This window comes from Sinocyclocheilus rhinocerous, unplaced genomic scaffold (assembly GCF_001515625.1).
Source record: "Sinocyclocheilus rhinocerous isolate Xijiao unplaced genomic scaffold, SAMN03320098_v1.1 scaffold3288, whole genome shotgun sequence".
Lineage (NCBI taxonomy): Eukaryota > Metazoa > Chordata > Actinopteri > Cypriniformes > Cyprinidae > Sinocyclocheilus > Sinocyclocheilus rhinocerous.
The window spans coordinates 538,703-555,122 of record NW_015655612.1 but is presented as its reverse complement, the minus strand read 5'-3'; the positions used below and the strand labels follow the sequence as shown (position 1 = coordinate 555,122).

The following is a 16,420-nucleotide window of genomic DNA, read 5'->3' as shown; positions in this document are numbered from 1 at the left end:
CAATATAAGTAAACTGTATTTTCTTTTTTGATTCTCCTCCTGGCACACTGCAGTGTGGCAAGGCTACACTTTATTTTCAATCTTTAGAAAACCCACTCAGATGAAATCAGTCACTGTGATTCAACTACTTTTTCGAGTGGACAGCTATTTACACAAGTGCACACACATGCAGTTGACAGTAATAGAAGCAATGGAAGCTGGAAGAGACCGGCTAGCACAGAAACACACAGCTCAGAGACAGACCCTTGCTTTCCATCTCCCCATCCACACACAGACAATAAAATAACCTTTAGACAAAATGAAATTGGGCAACAGAGCCAGGTAATTGGTAAGTCCATTAAAATTAATGAAATTTCTATGCAGATGAGAGAGGTAATACTCAGGGAGGAACCTCAAACCATGCAGTGCTCTCTGTGGGAGGAGGGCAGTGTGCAGGCAGCTAACTGTGGGTATTTATGGACTCCCTTCAGCATAAACAGTGCTATTGCGCTCTTTATAAATCATCTGAATGCATGACCTGACATGCATTTTGAAATTCATAATGTGCTGATGGAAATACAGCCACACTAAATGACCCCTTTTTCAATTTATGCTCATAAATATTTCATCATATCAGGGAATTACAATCTTCAGAACCAGAGGACAAGATGGATGGATGGAGATATACATACAAAACAGTGCTGTGTGAGAAGTATTGAAGGGTAATTTAGACTCAATTTCAAAACCTAGTGAGGTGCCTACAGATGCTGCATTATAAGGCGTCATCAGTGAAATCCCAGAATGCACTTCGCTAAGTTCACGGGAGGAAAAAAATCCAATATGGCTGATGACAAAAGAGAAATTGAAGTTATATTTCATTCAATTATGAAAAACGGTTTGGTGTAATTAAGTTTTTTATTATTTTACACTATTTTGTATTATTATGCTGAGTATTGTGTTATGTTGCTGCCTATACTTTCCAAATCAATCACTTACTAGATTTATTGATCATTAGTGAGCTGTAGGCAGCTCACTAAGTTTTAGAAGAGAACAAGGATATGTCTAAATTCATACAATTTCTAAATACAATGTATTAAATTAAATCCAGAACTTACTTTCTAACTGTTAATAAATTATGTGTAAAATGTAGTGCTGTCAATCCAGGCCCGGGCCCGAGTAAAAGTTTTGGCATGCACCACAATTAAATTTTTGTTTTTATTTTTTAATTATTAAATTATTTTTAATGTTCTATGTAGATACACTTCTCAACAAAATCACCCCACTAACTCTAAAATTATTTATTCTTTCCAAAAAAAAGCTGTTCAAGCCTTGAAAATTCTTGTATTTTTCATATTGCAATATATCGCAATGTCAGATTTGTGCAGTCCTAAAATAAGTTAAAATTCGCCAAATTAGAAATTTTTGTCCAGTGCTGAGTTCTATCATGCTCGTAACTTCTTTCTAACAAAGACATTAAAAAAGTTTCATCGTGTAGTCACGTTCATTGTTTTTTTTGTTTTTGTTTGTTTTTTTGGAACTTTGTGAGATCGTGATGAATGAGTGACAGTTTTTTAATCAATTTAAAGGGAGTACTCTTTGCATGCTGTATACGATAATATATTCTGAATTTAAATAAAACTTGTGTTTTTCATGCTTGACAAGCGGCCACGTACGACACAGAGATAGTTAACTACTACACTATATAGAAAAAGCAGAAAAAGATAATTTCAGAAGCACAGATGTGATTCTGCAACCGAGCCTGGTCCAAACGCAGGATTTAGGTAAAGAAACGGTTATTTGTATTGGCTGCCACGCCAAATCATGCACACCTGCTTACTATCCTGTTAATTTAACTGTTTTTGTGAACATATATATGCTTTAATAACAAATAATTGTAACACTTTACAATATGGTTTGATTAGTTAATGTTAGTTAATGTATTAAAGTGTATTAACGTGTTAGTTAATTATTGTAAAGTGTTACCTAAATAATGTATTTTCAGCGTTCACTTGAAAATATTAAAATATTAATATTAAAATATTTTTTATCCTAAAATCCTAAAAGCTACAAAAGTTATAGATTTCCTCCTTTTTTCTTTTGTTGTTTGATTAACAGACATCACAGCAGCTGGGTTATTAAAGTTGTTTTGGCATCTTTAAGAGCTGCCGCTGCTGAACGTGACGCGGATCTGACACGCATCGTATTTTCTCACAACTCTTTACCTTTTCTGGCATGCTTCAGGTCCCTAATGAGCTGACAAGTTGAATCGGGTGTGTTACGTAGATGAGGGAGACAGTTTTGCTCCAGGACAGTTTTGAAAAGCACTGCATTTCAGAGACATGTTTTTAAATGTCATTTATAACAAATACTTGCATGCGCAGTTTTAAGGCAGCTCGCCTTAATCGTCTTTTTGGTAACTTCATCTCTTAACTGACGACATAGGCTAACTACGACATTGCATGCTTGTAGTTTAATTTGCGCTATAATATGAAATTTTATACAGTGCGTGCCACTGCATTTGTTCGTGTAGCTCAGCTCAGTATAAGGGCAGACAGGACAGGAAAATGACCTCTGTGACACACTATTGTTGACAATAACCACAACAATAATAAACAAGTACAATGAAAGTACAGTTTAACCACAAAAATTCAACTTAAATCAAGTTAGTTTGCTGGTCTTAGACGGTCTTTCAGCCTAGTTAGAAAACCCCTCAAAATGTGAGAAAACCCCTCCAAAAAACATTTAACAGACCAGCAAACTTCTATTTGAACACTGACATTTTACATGCGAGTTGGAAAAAGGCTCATTTCTCTGAGGCAAGAGACTCGGGCTGTTTGTGGTTATTTATAGGGCTGACAGGGATGTGTGTGGAAGCTACTGTCATCTGTACAGCTGAATCCAGCGACACACGTCAATCACACAACCTTTAGCTCTTTAAGTTAAAACAGTTAAGTTATCTTCCTTCCTCTCTCACTCTCGCCATAATCCATACACACAGGCAAAATGTTTTTTTTGTGCTTAATAAATGCAGAATTGAAAATTCTGTCATTATTTACTTACTTCCATGTTGCTGTCGTTTTATTTGTCGAATACAAAAATTCAAGCAATTGACTTTTTTCAAAAACCCACCCCCATTAGTTACTGCTGCTACGTCCGACAAGCCATCTCTCACGCCAGACGTTCTCACACAGTGAAATTTACATTGCATAGCAATGACAGCACGCCAACAGACAAGACAGAACAGGTTACTTTTGGTATGAAACAAGGTCTCAGCTTTCAAATGTTGTCTTTTAAGAAATTCAAACAATAAATACCATTTTGTGGCTCTTTAATGTATCATGACAGATCACTGTAGCACCTCAGTTCAAGCGGCACGTGAACCAATCATATTTTCATGTTTACTAGTTATAGCATGAAATAAACATGAATGAACATCCGAAAGTATCTTGTTTCAACCGCATTTTTCAAGTTCAAGTCCTCCGACGTTAATCTGCTCTCTTAGTCTGGTTTGTTTGTTGGACAAAATAGCAGATTCTGTGTTATGATTGGTCAGATCACCTGTCAATCAAACTCCCTGTGAAGGGTGAACTGAACTGGTGACTGGAGTTTCTATCATTAAAACAACATAGATATAAAAAAGTGGTCCATATGATTTATGTACTACTGTCTTCAGAATCATTTTTTGAGTCAGACTTTTCAGTAAATTGCTTGAAGCAGTTCACAAAATGGTCATAGTGAACATTTTTGTCTGACGAGTAAATAATGACAGAATTTTTAGTAAACAATCCATTTAATATTACTGTTATCCATCTTTTCTTAACAAATAAGATTAACAAGCACATTTTCAAATTCTCCCCACAAAAGTCCTAAACAGCTTTTTTAAAAAAGACTTCCACTTGATTTCAAAATAACCATAAAAGCCATTGCGAAAATGTAGCACTTGAACATGTACAGAGGAAGATGTCATCTTGTGTGTTTTTGTTTGAGCAGATGGTCTCAAATGACGAAGAGACTCAGGTTTTCGGTTATCTGAGGTGTCATTTTTTAGAGTACAGTACGTGCTTAAGCTCTATTGGGGACACACATAGCATTTATGGAAAATCTGAAGCACTGCTGTGTTTTGGGATGAACACTGGTGCTTCAGGGAAATTGCTTCTAGAAGCTGGGTCAGTAGAGCAGCACACCATCCACCAGTGTGTAAGCGTGTATATGTCAGAATATATGTTTGTTCTCTTATTAAGACTTGCTTTTCACCATTTAAACCTCCATTTTAAATACGTAAGGAATTTTATAAGGAATTCTATGCCTTATCTTCTTTGCAATAAGGGCTTTGTACACCTCTGAGAAAAGGTTCTCCTCAGGGAAGACTCTCTCCTGTGCTTGTAAGGATAGGGTGTTCCTGTGTGCTGCAGAGACAGACTGTCTTCACTCTGAATAGTGATTATTGTATAATTTACCCTGAGGGAAAGTACATTGCATAAACTATTTGAGCTCCCCGTTTTTTTTTTTTTTTTCAAATAGTGGTTTAATCTCTTAACTGACCTGATTTCCTTGATGGCTTCCCATTGTTTCCTACTCCATGACAGCACAAACACGGTGTGGAGGGCATCACGATATTAAAAAACAGTCACGCAGATGTGCTTATAAAAATAGTCCTCTTTTGCCTGTAGGAAATCGGTGAGGTCAGCGCTGTCCGGATTTCAGATTTATTTGCAAAGAAGCTCATTAAGGGTTGACCCTGTCCAGTGGGGAATACAGGATGAACGGAGGATCCCGGCAGAGGTGGGAAGTTGTGGCTCATTGACATTCATTCCTCGTAAGGGCAGCAGGGAGCACAGTGCTTTTAAGATAGCGATCAGGTTTTCTCCCAGAACATCCTGTTAAGTAGGCCAACGGGCTATTCCTCCTCATCTCATTAGCTTTTCACTTTGAAGTCAATCCCCTCCCATTATGTTTTGTTTTAGAGCGTTTAAAGCATTAATATTTATGTGCTCCTCAAACCTGATTCTGAACTTCTGACCGATTCTATTGCAGCTGACATAAAAGACCCACAAACTATTACGTGCTGTGGTATTATATAGTCTACGATTTTGCAAATGATTTTAAACCGATGTTCAAAAATGGTCTGTACAAATATAAATAACAATGAGAATACTAATGAAATAAATGTGAAATATTGTAACACTTAAATCTGTTAACTGGCAGCCTTACAAAGGAATAATATTCTCTGCAAATCACATTAATCTGCAATTATTAGCATATCAAATCTCTAACCTGGAAAATCAGATCACTAAAATGCAGATTTCAGTTTTTAAAGCATTGCTGGAGTTTAAAGGGGTCATATGATGCTGCTAAAAAGAACATTATTTTTAAAAGTTACGCTTTCTTTCTTTGCGTGAACATTTGGGCGGCTTTATGCAAATCTTCCCACATAGTGAGGTAGGTATGTGGGGGCGTGTTCGAACGAGCCGTTTTAGGTAGGTGTGGCTAACTCTTAACTTTTATAAAGAATATCTCTTTGGATTTGAGACTTTAGTCTTTGCAACTTTACAGATCTTCTTTATGCACCAAGAGCTTGTAACACTCTAAAGAGAAAGGAAAAAATGAAATCGCATCATATGACCCCTTTAATACACACTGATATAGCTAGAGCAGCAAGGTTTGTGATGCACTTATTGATGCATCAATAATCTGAATGTGCACTTAAAATATGTAAATATACTAGGAATATCTGAATCATGAGTGTTTCATAAGTTTCGTCATACTTCATCCATGAAATTTGGCCCTGGGCCCCTTGAATTCAAGTGACAGACCTTAATATATTGATAAATGTATCCCGAAAGTCACCTTGGGCTATTTTTTGGATTACTGTGTCTCTCTGATAACGATACTGCACATAATATGCAGAGAACTAAATGTGTGTGTCGATAGATTCAGATGTAGTCGTATTGTCTGAGCTGTCTCCTTGTAATTTCTGAATGGTCTCTACAAAAAAAGTGGCTACCATGTGTGTGTGTGTGAAAGAGAGAGAGAGTTCTTTGAACAACAGAATAGCGTGTCTGCTTAGAGGACATCAAAGACAGTCGCTTCTATTTTCGCTTCCGTTTTATCATCTCTCCATTCAACCACTAACAAACAGGCCAAAGGTCCAGTGGACTGATGCGAAAAATATTGTTCCTATATGCTTATTGACTCACAAGGCTACTTTATCCTTTCTGACACTCTCCACTCTGCTTCCAAACACTGATCTGAAAGGTTTAGGCTTTTCTATGGCAGCAGAAAGCATAAGCCTTGAACCAGTATGACGTTGAAAAAAATGATAAAACTATATTGGATATTAATTAGCAAAGAGACAGCAATATTATTCAAAAATTTAAATAAATAAATAAAAATGCATCCATTGTCTCATATAGCTCAAAATTCAACTTTTTGCTTATGTCACTGGTGTTAATTTTCATACAAAGAAAATACATGGTGGTCAATAGATTTCATGTTTAAAAATTGTTTAGAGTTCATGTTTCTCTTGCATGCTGAACAAAAGCTATGCTACTATCATATCTTACACTTGAAGCCTCTAGCTGTCAACATGGAAATGTGAGAAAATGTATACATGACGACCTGAAACTGGAGCAAGTATGTCCCATGCTTCTTTCTAAGAGACTGAGAGGTATTGATTTGTGTCTGCTACACTGCTTCTCGTAGGAATATTCATTGTGTTCTCATTTTAAGCTGAAAGGCCGGACTGCAGTGTGAACTGGCGCAGATGATGAGAGAGTTAGAGAGATGGCTGATGGGACTGTTTAATGAGAGGCCCAGCAGCTGACCTTGTGAAGGACTGCAGGGAAGCCTATATTGACTGATTACAGCAGAGGTGAGGGGAAAAACAAAAGAGGAAGATAGAGAAAGAAGCACAGTTGGTGACATGGGTTGGTTATAAAGGAAGAAGATAACATACATCACTGAATCAGCCTCTTGTCTCCTCATCACTTTAACATGCATTTACACACAGTAGATACACAAAAACGGCCACATAGCACCTGAGAAAGTGAGTATCAGTGTCCTGTCTACATCTCCTGCTGGAGCACACCTGCTCCTCCCATGTTAATGAAGATTCTACTGCAGTGCTGCTCAGACAGTTCAAATACATTCCCAGAACAACACCGCACTGCTTATTACTTTGCTACAAGGAGCCATTGTATTGAAATTCTTCTTATTCCTGTGTTTTCTCCTTTATCTTCTCTATGGTTTTCTGCAACTAATTTAGCACAGACCACTTAACTGTATTCAAACTAAGTTTTGTACAGTAGATCCACAGTGGTACCCAAAGGGTCCACCAAGTATTTCATCTCAAACATATCTTTGTGAGAAAAAAACAAACAAATAAAAAATAGTTAGGTTTGACCAAAAGGAATAGTTTATCCAAAAATTTAAATTAGCTAAAAATTTACTTACCCTCAGAACTACCAAGATGAAGATGATTTTGTTTCATCAGTACAGATTTGGATAAATTTAGCATGACTTGATATGGGTGCCGTCGGCATCAGAATGAGAGTCCAAACAGTGGATAGAAACATCAAAACATTCTAAGTAATCCACATGACTCCAGTCCATCAATTAACATCTTGTAGAGTGAAAAACTGCATGTCTGTAAGAAACGAATCCATTATTAAGTTTTTTTAACTTTAAACTGTATCTTTTAGCCAAAACATGAGTCTATAATCTATAATAATGTGGAAAAAAGCCCATCCCCTGTTGTCCTCTCGCATCAAAATTCACCAACATTTGGGTTTAAAACTGGACTGTTTTAGCTTGTAACGGTGCTTGATCTGTGCATGTTCCTCTCCTTATTCAGACAAGATGACTTTCTCACTGCAATAAGCAATATTGTAGATAGAGGCCTCATATTTTAGCCAGAACCAACAGTTTGAAATTTAAAATTTGTTTTTACAAACACATAGATGTTTGCATCAAAAGATGTTAATTGATGGACTGGAGTGGTCTGTGTTACTTGTGGATTATTGTGATGTTTTTATCATTTGTTTTGACTTTCATTCTGACGGCACCCATTTATTGCAGAGGATCAATTGGTGAGCAAGTGAGGTAATGCTAATTTTTTCCAAATCAAATAAAGCTAATTTTTGTGGGTGAACTATTCCTTCAACTGTGTACTTGAGTAATTATTATTTTGATGTCTTTGATATGTAAGCACAAGGCCAAGCTGAAAATGCAACAGTTTTAATACAATATGTAAGAGGTTCTCAATATCTAAATTTTTAGACTTTCCATTTTGATTATTCTTACTTTATACTTTTGGAAATATATAACAAAAAATTAAAACCTCCTCTTGAGAATGTTTTGCATTCAAAATCTAAAGTGATTATTTCATTGTAATTTGCATGCTGAATTGCCATTGTTGTTTTGTATATATTTGCTTACTGAATTCTGATTCAACCTGATTTTGATTCATGTTACAGATGTGTTGATTCTCATGGAGCTGACAGAAAACACATTAGACAACGTCGGAGTTTAAAGCTGCTCTGATGTGGCAATTAATTTATGCAGAATCAAAGCCTTAAACTGAAGCTAACCTAAAAAATTTAAATTAAAAATTAAAAAAATTAAAAACTTTTTTTTCGCTGTCTTGAAAGTACTAGTATCTCCTTCAGGAAATGCAAATATAGTTTATATGCAAGCACCATGCCCGAGAACACATTTTAGTTTATGTTTGCATCTTAATGCCTTAATTGAAGAACAAGGTCACAAACAAGCTAAAAAAGGCAGCTCTGTCAATAAAAAGAAACTCATTTGCTGCCTGAGGAAAAATTCCTACTCCATACACATTGAACTGAAGTAAGAACTTACATGTTTTATGGACTTTTTTCTTTCTTAAGATCTTTAACAGCTTCAAGCCACTGCGCTTAATATAGACATACTGTTTTACATTCTCAAATAACGTTTGCACCATAAAACATCTCTACTTACTACCAGTATGAGTGTGTGTGTCTTTCTCAGGGCAGGGCATAGGTTTATGTGTTTGTGAGTTTACAATTTATTGCAGTCATTTGAAGCTGCAGAGGGCAGAGACAGTTTGAACTCAGGGGTGTTTATTAAAGGTTTTGACAAATGCAACATGTACAGAAGCAGGTCAGAGGTTTAAGCACCTTCATTCATCTCCAGTTCCGCTGTTCTGCTCCCTTCAGCACCATTATAATGTTATTACCTTACACTGATGGAGCTCCGCAAACTATTAGGCTTTAAATAGATCAGGTATTTTCATCAAATGAGTGTTTTTGACTAGCAGTACTCGGGCATAATTTGGCCACATAACAGCATCTTTCTGCAGTAAAATAATTCACTTTCCAAGTTTGTTACCAAATACATACTTATTTTAACCATATAGTTCTAGAAGAGGATCAAACAGAAAAATGCTTTTTTCCCCCTCTATTTTTCATATAAGGTCTAGAACATTTTACTGAACTAAAAGCTGTATTTTTTAGGCATTGGTATAGCTCCTTGATTTGGTTATGCTTATTGATTCTCACTGTAGGTTTGAAAATGATTTTATGTTTATGATTATGGCTATCCAGCAAAGCAATATACTGTATAACACACCGTTTCAAGGTGGATAATATACAAAACAGGCTTGGAGAAACCTCCTTTTTCTTTTTCCTTCAAATATCAATTAAAACGAAAACAAAACTCTGCTTACAATTTAAATGGGCCCTTAGATCAATGTGATGTCAGAGCATTTCGAAAGTGTTTCAAAAGGCATTGGGCGGCATTATGCTAATATTTCCACATAGTGAGGTAGATATGTGGGGGCGTGTTAGAACGAGCCATTTTAGGGGGGCGTGGCAGAGTCTTAACTTTGATAAAGAATATCTCTTTGGTTTTGAGACTATGCACAATCAGCTTGTAACACTCCAAAGAGAAAGGAAAACTTGAAATCGCATCATATGACCCCTTTAAGGACATATGTACAAGACCAGTATTATTATTATCATTTTCCATCATAATTCACAGACTACTACAAATCTAGCTGCAGTCCTTAGGTATAAAAACATTAGGATAGATAGATAGATAGATAGATAGAGAGATCAAATTCATGTATTGGCACATCAGAGTGTTTTTTGCAACAAATTAACAACAAAAAACTCCTGTAAACCTCTGTACTCTGGAAAAAGCATGGATTTTTATATGTCTGCTTAACATTTCTTTTGAGAGAGGTATTATTTTTCCGATTTTTACCCAAAATAGGATGAATTGGCCATTATTGAGTGCTATAAACACATGTAATGTGTGTTTCATTCATACTGGACGCCAGAGGACGCCCTCGCGGAGAAACTCCACATGCATCATAGAAGTAACACTGATGACGTTCCAGGAAATCCCTAATATGGATAAAGGCATCGCTATAGCCTATCGCTGTAACTGAATAAAAAGAAGATATAACCTTAAACGTTTTGAATGATGAAATGTAAGGACAATAAACACTCTCCTGCGACAATATATAGCTTATCTGTATTCTTCAAGCCATCTCGGGTATTTTCATAATGATTAAGTATATTTATAAGCCATTTCTAATCGTCATTGCCTTTATTTCATTATATAATATATTCTGTGATAAGAAGCTACATCAGATCACAAAAGGAAATTATTTCAAACACTCGACTGATGTTGTGAAGTAAAAACAAGTTATAATGTTCTCTTTTGTTGGACAACAGGTTTAGAAAGGCTTATCATTGCATGTCATTACAAGGGTTGATGCTCGGCGTGTGTTGCTTTTTCAAATATAAACGGGGAGGCGTTTCCTCATCTCAGCACGTGAACTCACGGGCACACACACACACACACACAGCCAATTCTGAGAGAAATAAAACACAGAAATTATTTAAACGCAAAACTGCAATTCAGGAGTGCGTATTGAACCGTGGATGTCGTACCGAACAGTTCAATATTATATAGAGAATTGTGACATCCCTAATAGATAGATAGATAGATAGATAGATAGATAGATAGAACAATGGATGGATAGATGAGATTGAAGTGTGTGCAGTGTTTCTCTGGATGCAGGTCTTCTTGGCTTAAGTGAAGTATTACTGTAATAAGCCTTAAGCAAAGTAAATCAACAGAGAAACAGATTGCTTTTGGTTTGGCTCTGAAGAACCTCTTAACTTATTTCTATAGTCTGTTTATGAATATGGAGTTAACAAGGATCCTTTAAGGGATAGTTACCCAAATTTTTAGTTTGGCCATCATTTACACACCCTTAAGTTGTTCCAAACCTGTATGAATTTCTTTGTTCTGTTGAACAAAAAAAAAAAGATATTTTGAAGAATGTGGGTAACCAAACAGTTGCTGATAGCCATTGACTTGCACAGTATGGGTATTGCTACCCACATTCTTCAAAAGAAATTCATACACATTTGCAACAACATGAGGGTGAGTAAATGATGACCACATTTTCATTTTTGGGTGAACTATCCCTTTAAAGCTTTATTTGTGTGTGTGTGTGAATGAGCACATGAGGGACAGAGAGAGTCCTTCCAGTACAGAGTCGCTGCAGAAGTGACACTTGACTTAGACAGAAGGTACTTTTCATCAGCAGAGACTCAGGGTCACACCTCCTGCTGGTGCAATCACACTGTATGTAACACGGATTAGAGCAGGCTTTTCTCTCTCTCACGCCATTTCTCTTTCTCTCCCCCTTTATTTTTATCCTCTCTCTTGGTGTGTGCATGTGCGCTTGTAAACAGCAGTGTCAACAAGACAAAAACATGCATGTTATTTGTTAAGCCTACCATTTTACATCCATATTTATTCTTCAAAAATATGGCTAAACGCACACATCCATAATTAATGTGGCCATATGTATACATCTATGCATCCAGCTAATGCTGTTATTGAAAGTGATTTGAAGCTAGGAGTGGATCAATATCAAACCTTGGCTTTACCAGCCTTTGAAACCTTAGCATCAATATTAAATCAATATCTTAGCAACAATTAAACAGCCTCGGTCAACTGATCAAAGGAACCTAGGGCTGTCAAAGCATTCAATAATTAAATGTCAATAACAATAGTATTTCATGATTAACTTCATTGTTTTAGCACATTTGCGTTCTTTTTAAGGAAGAGAAACAAAACAAAGTGTTCATTTATTTAACACCTAACTGGTGTTGTTATTGTTATTTAAAAGTATTAAAAATGGTTTTCGTTAATTGAAATAAAGCTTAAGAAAAATACACATATTATATGAAAAGCTGAAGATCTAAAAGTAAAGCTAAAATAAAATAACGCAAAAAATTAATAAAAAGGACAAAAGCACATAACAAAATTATTTAAACTTTAAAATCGAAATGAAAACTGAAAATGCAAAAATAAAATCTGATTTGAAATACTAATAAACACTATAAAGAGTACTAAAATTATACGGCACATAAGCAAAGACTGGACTGAGAAATATTTCTACAACAGTGCTCACACACTCAAAATGCATCAATGCATCAAAACGCACAGGGAATGCAAAAACTTAACTCGATGCAAATCTGGAACAAGAACTTCCCATACATTTTATTTAAAATCAAAACAAAACAAAGCTTTAGTAAACATTCCAGTCTGATTCATTAATTAATCGTTTTTGTGAGCTAGTTGAAACGATTCATCAAAAAGATCTTATTCAAAAGAATGATCATATTATTCAGCCGGTTTATTGTGGAGAGCTGTGACAGTGCTGCTAACCTCATTTGCCACATTGAAGCATTGTATTTTCCCTTTTACAATAAATGTCTTGGTGCTGCCCATTTACCAAACAGAACAAATGAAAGGACACGTTATAACTATTAATTATAGGTTGTCTCACGCCTTTTACACAAAAAGGCAGTGTAAAACAGTTCTTTGGGTTAATTAGCTGCTCTATAAATAAGTGAATAATTACCATTATCTCTGAGTCAGTGAGTCAACCCACTATTTTTCTGAGGAACTCAGTGTAGCCTGGAAAGCACTATGTTCATATATACACTGTAAAAAAATTTCCGTAAAATTTCCGGTAAAAAATCGGCAGCTGTGGTTGCCGGAATTCTACCGTAAAAAATACGGTAATAATAATAATAATAATAATGATGAACCTTTCTTTTTCACTTCCAAAAACGGTATACTACCGTAAAATTAATGTCCAATACATGTAATGTCCAATACAGTTTTTCACCGTATATAGTAGGGGAATTTACCGTTAACCATTTAACAGGTTTTTACTGTAGCATTTTTACAGTCTTTTACCGTTAAATTCACGGTCATTTTTTACAGTTATTAGAGGAGCTGTTATTTTGCTAATAGTACCATCAATATTAAATTAACCATCTAAAATGTATGCTCAATATATTCTTTTTTCTGCAGCTCTGATATCGGCTGGCTGTTGCACCAGCTCCTGTAGAAGTGTCAAGCTCTGGGACAGGTAAGGCTCAGATCTGTACTGTACAGTGCACATGCATGTTATTTATGCATAAAACAGCTCAAAAGAGGATTGGTTTGATGATATTTCATATGGTTATATTTGTGTTTGTGTGTTTACACTATTTGTAGTACATCAACATTCAAAAGTTTGGGGTCAGTACATTTTTATTTTTGGACAAATTAATACTTCTATTCAGCAATGATGAATTAAACTAATCAAATGTAACAGTTAAGATATTATTAAGTTACATAAGATGTATATTTCAAATAAATGCTGTTCTTTTGTTAATGATGCTGCAGATTTAATTGCAGAATATTTCCACCTTCAGGACAGCATTAGAACAGTTTGACCTCTGAATTTGCCAAGCACAAATCAGTTTTTACACAAACACACACACACACACACACACACAAACATACATACTAAAACTCTACATGCTACCGAGTTCTGAAGACTGAAATCTACATGTTCAGTACAAATTTTTACATAACGTTTTTCATGTTCAATCCTAATCAAATGCTTATTTCTCCCCAGTTTTGATGCCTCCTGACCATTGCCTTGACTGGATTCAGTGGGCTATGAAAGAGGATCCCTGTTGCTTTCATTTAACTTGCACTGACAGAAACGGAAGACAAGGATGAAAAAGCCTGAGTGAAGGACAAAAACGTTTGCGCAACCAGTGTCTCTCGTCCCCTTCCCTCACCACACTGGCTCCTGCTGGTCTCCCAATACAACTTACAGCCCTGCAAATCCAAGGCCTGGAGGAGGGATTCTTTAGGGTTTAAACAGCTGGAAATAACACGATTGCCAAAAGGATTTCTCAAATGAAGACTTTTCTTCATTTATTTGAAATATACATCGTATGTAACTTAATCATCTCTCTTTTGCCAACAAAATAGACCTACCTCCTTTGAACGGAAGCAGACGAAACAAAAAAAGTTTGAAATGGGACTGAAAGGATTTTTTTACCCATTTTGTTTACAGTCGCCACAAAACACAAACTCAATCCACACTGTAAAAAAAAAATCTTAATGATTATTTTGTACTGTTGTCCAGTAACAAAATCTAAACATCATACTACTCAAGAAGCAAAACTGCACAAGACATTAAGAATAAAAGTTAAGACAGTTTTTCACTTTTATTACCTTTACTACTTTTATTTTTTGCACTTCATTCGTATTTTTTTCTTGTTTTAAGCATAAACTTCACTAAATTGTGTGAGATTAATGCTTAAAACAACAAAATATACAATGCTAACAGATGAAATATAAATATACATAATATATAAAATTCTACATCAATTATGCTAAAATGCATAAGATATTATAAAACTTGTTTTAAGAGATTATAATATAAGATATTATAGGGAAACAATCTATATATAATCTCTCATAACATGTCTTATTCAATTTTGCTTATGTAAGGACATCTAGATATTTTTACTGAAAACAATTAAACAAAAATCTTTTTTTTTTTTTCAGTATGCCAACATTTTGCACACACAGGCAGATACCTATTACCAAACCAGTCTTTTGCCTCTAAAAACAAGGGCATTTCTTAAGCCGTTTTAAGGAAAAGAGCAATACTGAATGTCAGTGGCTCACAAGTATCACATTTTAGCTGAAATCTGAATGATTATGACATCATGTCATATCAATTACTGCCTGGCTTTCATTAGGACCTGTGTGAAAACAGTTTATTTACTACATTGACTATGGCCATGTGTAAAGTACGGTAGTTAAACACTTAACTATCTATAGTCGCTAAAGTCGAAAGTCAAAGTGGGAGGCGTGCTAAAACACCCCTCCTGTCTCTTAATATCCCATTACTGATCTGTTCGTAGATGCAGTGTTGTGTGATGTAAAAGAAGCACATAGAAAGCTGCTGCTGCTGCACCCGAGACTTGTGTAGCCAGACGCTTTAGGCTTCCATTGTGTCGAGTCTTCTTGCGCCTGGTGTTTCTGCCCTCACTGCTGCTGAAATCAAGCGGCCCAATCACAAAGCTCACATATCTTGACCATTTCAATGCTTTGTGAAATTGCCAAACCCATTTTATGGTTCACCAATAAAATGGATTTTTTTCCCTTCTGTCTGTGGATTCAAAAGGAAGAGGCGGCCCTGTGGCTCTGTTAGAGTCCAGACTTGCTTGCCCTCACATTCTCTGTTTTTGGACCATAACTGAGAGGTAAAACTCAGAGACTTGTCATCCCACTGGACTTCATAGACCATCATGCCTCTCTTCTGACAGGTATTTAACTGAACCTCTTCTGGCTGACAGTACAAACTGGGTACTTTGAGAGGACTTCATTCTGTAGTTTATATTTGTTCCCTCACTGAACGTAACATGCATCTCGCAAACCATCAATCCTGCAGTATGCCATCAGTATTAAAAACAGCAAAAGTTACTTGATAAGCTCATTAACCTGTGATTTTTTTATTTTTGTTGACAGATTACGAAACAGAACAAATATTAATATATAAAACCTTTATGTTTTTAAAAAGTAAAGAGTAGTTTAAGGCTTAGTTTTTTATATATGACAACTATAATTATTATTTTTGACGTACTGGTATTATTGAATCTATAAATATTATACTAAGAGATGTATGTAAAAACAATAAAGTCTTCTTTATGTAATACACTTTTAATTTGATTATTATTTTGACTGATTTTTTTCATTTTACATGTCTCATGTCAGGAAACCAGAAATAAAATTCTTAATGTTTAAATGTAACTTAAATAGTTCACCCCTTTCTAAAGCTGTATGACTTTCTTCTGTTCTTCAGTTTTCAGTGTCACGTCTTCCTTCAGAAATCATTTTAATATGCTGATTTGGTGCTCAAGAAACATTTCTTATCAATGCTAAAAACAGTTGTACTGCTTAATATTTTTGTGGAAATCGTAATACTTTTCATGCATTGCTTATTTAATTCTATACATGATTTAATGCATTCTTGCTGAATAAAAGTATACATTTCTAAAAACAAAAAATC

At 35.4% G+C, this 16,420-nt stretch overlaps 1 protein-coding gene across 2 annotated transcripts in view; it reads left to right on the top strand.

The window, feature by feature from the left end:
• The window catches only part of LOC107718827 (coiled-coil domain-containing protein 85A-like), a 36,414-nt gene extending 22,370 nt beyond the window's left edge, over positions 1-14,044 (top strand). The window contains exons 3-4 of one of the 2 annotated variants that reach the window (XR_001637462.1): positions 13,372-13,429; positions 13,964-13,975. Coding sequence is in view for 1 of the 2 variants with exons in the window: in XM_016526060.1 (XP_016381546.1) it covers positions 13,372-13,429; positions 13,964-13,979 (74 nt within the window). In the remaining variant the exon portion in view is untranslated. Of the gene's footprint in view, positions 1-13,371; positions 13,430-13,963 lie in introns of both variants that reach the window. The other variant, XM_016526060.1, reaches the window with a different exon arrangement.
• The last annotated feature ends 2,376 nt before the right edge of the window (positions 14,045-16,420 follow it).